Source organism: Parasteatoda tepidariorum, chromosome 10 (genome assembly GCF_043381705.1).
Source record: "Parasteatoda tepidariorum isolate YZ-2023 chromosome 10, CAS_Ptep_4.0, whole genome shotgun sequence".
In the NCBI taxonomy this organism is placed as follows: Eukaryota; Metazoa; Arthropoda; class Arachnida; order Araneae; family Theridiidae; genus Parasteatoda; species Parasteatoda tepidariorum.
In genome coordinates, this window is record NC_092213.1 from 26449082 (window position 1) to 26455081 (window position 6000).

The 6000-nt window shown below is 25.0% G+C and overlaps 1 protein-coding gene across 1 annotated transcript in view; it reads left to right on the forward strand.

The window, feature by feature from the left end:
- The window catches only part of LOC107450708 (uncharacterized), a 37814-nt gene that overhangs the window by 18950 nt on the left and 12864 nt on the right, over positions 1–6000 (forward strand). Inside the window, exons 12-15 of the mRNA XM_043047521.2 lie at positions 1336–1384; positions 3577–3667; positions 4663–4713; positions 5662–5752. Of these exons, the coding sequence (XP_042903455.2) occupies positions 1336–1384; positions 3577–3667; positions 4663–4713; positions 5662–5752 (282 nt within the window). The remainder of the gene's footprint in view (positions 1–1335; positions 1385–3576; positions 3668–4662; positions 4714–5661; positions 5753–6000) is intronic.

Here is a 6000-nt window from a genome sequence, read left to right on the forward strand (position 1 = left end):
GCATCGTAAGCAAATTCCAGGATTACAACTTAAGCAAGACATTGTCCTCGATATTAATAATCACTATTCGCCGGACTTGCCATCGGATGTAAGACTTTTTTGAATTGTTGTATGTATTACTAAACTCAGTATTATATGACAGTTAGTGTAGCAGTGGATTGGCTTTCTAAAATGAATTAAAAGCAGGCATAAGATTTCTCCATAGACCTGCAATTTTCTTTTGTTTTTATTTTTTTATTAAATTTATTCTGTTTTATATGTATTTTCTGTATAATAATAATTTTATAATTTATAATAATAATTTTATAATAATATATAATTTTATAGTAAATAAAAAATAGCTACACAGTTCAAAATTAACTATTTTTAGCGATTATATAATACAGTTGTTATAATATACAGCGACTCCAATTGTTATGGATTCTACATAGTTTCAGAAAAAAAAATTCATAATAGCATAGGTAATGTATTTATATTTTAATAAAATAGAATTAAAAGAAATTTTGTCCACCTTAAAGCATAAATAATTTAAAAAGATGCATATCAAATTATAAAGGCAAATGCTTAATATTTTTTTTAAATATCTTTGTTTCAAGGAACTTCGATTTAGTCCACTCTCTCTGGGGAAACAATAATTATAAACTACAGAAAATTTAAAGTCTGTGAATCGAGAAAGATTTGGGTTTTGTTGTCAATTCTTAACTTTCATTGTTTTTTGTTCTGGAATCATTCATTTATTAATTTCACTAAAGTTATAAGTTCATTACCTTAAACTTAAGTTATTATGTTCATATTTACAGTCTTTATTTTTTCATAATTATGTTAAAAGCTTTATTTGCATGTAGCAGCATTTTTTTGAAATTAAATTTTAGATATGAATATTCTATTATCTCCAGATAAGTAGTAAATGTTTAGTGCCATATTTTTTGACTTTTTGATCTGTTAGTAATATCATATCTTTGTTCTGTGTAGTATGAAATTTTTCAACCCAGAAGCAGTAGTGAAATTGCTAATAAATTTACTGCAAACAGAATAATCTCATTATTCATTTTTGATTTCTTTTATTTCATAAATTTTTCCTCTTTTTCTCCTTTTTATCCATTTTATGGTTTATTTAAATTATTAAATTTGAGCTTAACAACTACAAAATCTTTTAAGCTGTCGTAAATTAATTGCATTAATAATAAACCTGGTACAACTGGGATAATCCATGATGCAGATAAGAAATTTTACTTTAATAATCTTTGAATTTCAAAAACAAAAGTAATATTTGAGATTTATTAAAAAAATATGAAGGTAATTCAGGCTATTTTTCATAAACATAATTTATTTTAGAATGAAGAAGATCCTGAGATAATTATTTTAAAAAGCAGACAGATAGCATGTAAGTATTTATTTTGGTTGAATATGTTTCTTAAAATTGTTTAATTCAATATTCAATACAATGTTACTGGTACATATTGTATAGTTGTCTTAATATTATATATTTGAAATTAAATACTTTTTATTATTATTAATTTGAGGTGAGCAAAAATATTGAGTAAGTTTAAAGTCACACACATCAAAGTTTAGCAGTCTCTAATTCAATATATTGAATTTTGATTTCCTCATTGTAGATGACTTTCAGTATTGATTCAAATGTATTTCAAACTATATGGGTTATTTCTTGTTCAAAGACTTCATTTATGAAGTATTATGTGTTCCAGAGGCAACAGCATTTGTTTTTGCCAGGAAGAGCAATTGCATGATATTTTTCAATCAACACTTAAATGCTCCTAAGTATGGCCCACTTGTTCATCAGACTCATTTATAATCCCTGATTTTTTCTTATAGTGTTTTCTGTAAATTGTGGTGTGTAATAGATTGCTAAGCTGAAACAAATGCATTACAACAGCCATTCGGAACATAAATACTACCACTTTTTGTAGAGTCTTCGAAAATTTAGTCAAATGAATATACTTTGGTATTTTCAGATGCGGATGTTGAGCAGTTATCGTAACACTAAAACTAAATTATGCTTGAAATGTTTTGAAATAGTTTAGGTTATGTTTGTGGGTCATTTTAATATTTGGGTGCCATTTGCTCTCCGCCTGAAAAGTCTTTTTTTTGTTTAAATTTTTTTTTTTAGAAACTCTAAGAAACTTTTTAAATAGTTATTCTTTGTGTCATACTTATAAACAAACAGTTTCTAGGACTGGGAGTACAATGTTTTAATGTTCTAATTAAGAAAAAAGTAGTATCTTAAGAAAATAAAGGAAAACTGATAAATAAAGGAAAACTGAGAATACAGCTGTCCAAAGCATGTTTTAGAATTCTAGGCTATTATTTTTATTTCTTAAGGATAAGCAGATTGTTACATAAAATATAAATCTATTCAACTGAAAGATCCTTAGATTTTAATAATAATTTTGTTCAGTTAACATTGCAACTTAATATACTGTTTTTAATTTTTGTTCAATTTTTGGTTGCTTTAAAATTAGTTCCTGCTTTTCGTCAGAATATTTAGTAACATTATAGTTAATTCCTAATATAACTGGTTTAGCTGAAAATAATTTTGTTGAAGTTCATCATAAAAGTAAATCTGGCACATTTGCTGGTCTGGTAGCAGAATATAAAAACTTGTTGCAATAATTTATTCAAATTTAATTATTTACTCTTTTTTTTTTTAATATGCATGAAAAAAAATTGCAAATCGTAATTTCTGCACTTCATTTTACAATTCAATTTCAATGAAATCATTAAAAATGAAATACATGTTAGTTTCATACAGTAACTTTTTCATTCTGAAAGACATAAACTTTTAACAGTCGGAAAATGTTTTATAAAAACCTGACCCGGGTTTGCAAGAATTACCTGGTACTTCTTCGGCAAACACTCTTAATTAATGGAATTATATCAGTTCCTTAATCATAATAAATTTTTTTTATTATTATTATTTCATTTATTGATTTTTTTAGAAAAGATGTAAATAATGTAATGTTTTTTAGAAAAGATGTAATTTAGATGTAAAGATGTTTAGATGTAATAATTTGAATTTTCACTGATGGCATATGTATATTCGATGATAAACAATCATATTATTTTTAAAGTGCTTAATTTTTAAAAAATGTCCTAAATTTTTTTAAAAAAAGTGCTTAATTTGTTCAAAAAAAGTCCTTGAAAGTGCTTAATTTTTGCTTTGTTAAAAGAGTGGGAACCCTGTATTAAACATATCCACTAACAATTCAACAAATAATTATATTTAATAAAATTCAACAAATCTGACAAAAATATAACAATTAAAATATTTTTTAAAAAGATAAACTGTACGAAAAACATAAAAATGATATGAAAGATGATATGTTTAATTATTTTTTAAATTAATACATGTTTAACAATTTTATTTATTTGTACTTCAATTTCTAAAATGGCACCCGATTTTGAAAATGACTTTTATAGGTTTATCTATAGGTATATTCTTTCTCTACATATTCTACAAATACATTTTTGCCATATTTTTTCTATATGTTTTCTAATGTTTTATATAATAATGGATTTGTTTATGTTTAACACATTAATTTATATTCATACATGCAGTGGAAGGAAATGCCAAAGCTAATGAGGGGCGCTATTCTGAAGCTGTTGAGTTATTTTCAGAATCAATTAAATTAGATCCTTCTGATCATAGGTAAGAAATATAATTTATCAGTTTTAAAAAACTTTTGTACTCTCATTATTATGCTGTAAATTTTATACATAATTTTTTAAGAAAATTAATTAAGAAAAGGGAATTTAAGGAGGGGACAGGGAATTTTATTAAAATCCCGGAAATGAGGGGAACGTCAGGAAATTTATCTAAAATAACCAAAAGGTCAGGGAAAATGAATAAATTTGTGCTTGATGTACGTGTCTGATATGTTTTCCAAAAAAATTGGCCTTGTTAAAAAATTTTTTTAAAAGAAATTTGTGTATTTTTAGCTCCAGTGATTTGTATGTTTGTGTTTTTTTAAATATTTTATGTTAAAGAGTTAGACCCAACGAAACAATTGATGGTAAAAGTTATGACGCCAGTCACCAAATATCATAGAAATTTCATGAAATTAATCTTTAAAATTGAAGGTCAAGCATTTATGAAATTCTCATATTTTTTTTGTTGTAGAAAAGTTATAATTTTGAGGAATAGTTGCAGAAATTAAAACAATAAAAAATGAATAAATTAGATGGATTATTATGGATTATACTCTTCATGTGTTATTAAGTATGTGCACATAATGCATACTATTTAATAGAAGGTCCACATATAGGAAAATAAAAAAACAAAACTAAGGGACATCCAAGTTCTGACCTTTAAAAACAACTATTTCATATTGGCTATAATTTAGAGCTAACTTAAAATATGATTCTGCCAGTGTGGAACAGTCTATTAGTGTGCTTATTCAGTGGTTATAAATGTTTATCACTGTAATTTACATTTAATAAGATTCACTGAATGGGTATAAAATTATCTCTTCTGTTTATTGTTAAATAATTTGTCATTTAAAAAAAAATGGCTATTATAAGTTTTAGCTCACAAATTTTTTATAATGTTCATTGTCTTGTATCTTGTTCATTGTAATGTTATCTTGTTATTTGTTGCATTATATATTGTTTTTGCCTGATGAGTTATGAATGTTTTTTTTAAAGGTTTTATGGAAACCGTTCTTATTGTTATGATCGCCTTGGAATGTTTGATAAGTATGAATTTTCTTTTTTAAGTTTATTTATTGAAAGTGTAAACAAATTTTAATAAATTGATTTAAAATAGAAATTCTGGGTTTTTGTTTTTATTATGGCTCATAATTTTCTCTCTCCAGAAAATAAAGTAAAAAATAACAGAAAATAAAGAAAATAGAGAATTTTGTTTTTTCCAATTTTGGAAATTGGAAGTATTTTCCAATTTCCAGGCATCTTGTATAGTCACGCTTTTATTTTATTTTTATCATACAATCATTTTTCTTTTGTGGTTTTAATATAAGTGAAAGTGATATATTATCTTATTTTATTCTTCACATAAATGTATATAATATTCACATTTAATAATGTCAATTATATAATATTGATGTTTAATAATATAATTAATATAAATTTATATACATTTGAACAATCACATCAGAGGAGCACAGTAAATACAGTCTTTATGCCATAGTTATTTTGAATGATTCAGGGATAAAACAACTAAAATTATTTAGTTTTTTTTTTCCTTTTAAGGTTTAACTGAAAAATTTAGAAAATAAGTGAATTTGCTAATGAAAGCAATAACATTCATTTTTTATGAAAGATTTGAATAATACATTATTATATCATAACTTTATTATCTTTACATAAAAAGGTTCCTTCTTGAAATTCAACTTAACTAAGCTACTGGTTTTAGCTGTATAGCTAATTTACTAACTTAATCTTAAATTTGGGTCTAACTAAATTCAAATATTTAATTTTAGCAATAAAAAAAAGCAATGGTTGTGATAAATTTCAATTAATAGACTTTTACAGAGATAACAGTGTTTTCTATTTCCTTTTCTATTTTTTCTATTTCCTTCTAATTTTTTGAATTCAAATCTACTCTTTATAGTCTATGAGAATCAATTTCGGATTTATTTATGACTTTCACTTTGTTTGTTTTTTTAAATTATTCTTTTGTTTCAGAGCATTAAAAGATGCAGAAAAATCAATTAAACTTTGTCCAGTGTGGCCTAAAGGTTATTTTCGGAAAGGTAGAGCTTTATTGGGTCAGAAAGTGAGTATATTTTATTATGAGTATGAAATGAATGAGTTTTTTCTTTTTTTGAGTGAAAGTTTTGAGAACGAGTTTTTTTTTTATGTGTATAATGCTGGAGTGGATGCAACTTAGTTGCTTGATAACCATGGTGCTTTATTTTTACCACGTTTATATAAACTTGCCTTCGTGTATGTCTGTCCGGGTGGAATTTTGTAATCGATTTTAAACTAACTTCCCGACTAGCTACAAACTTCAAATTTGGCACA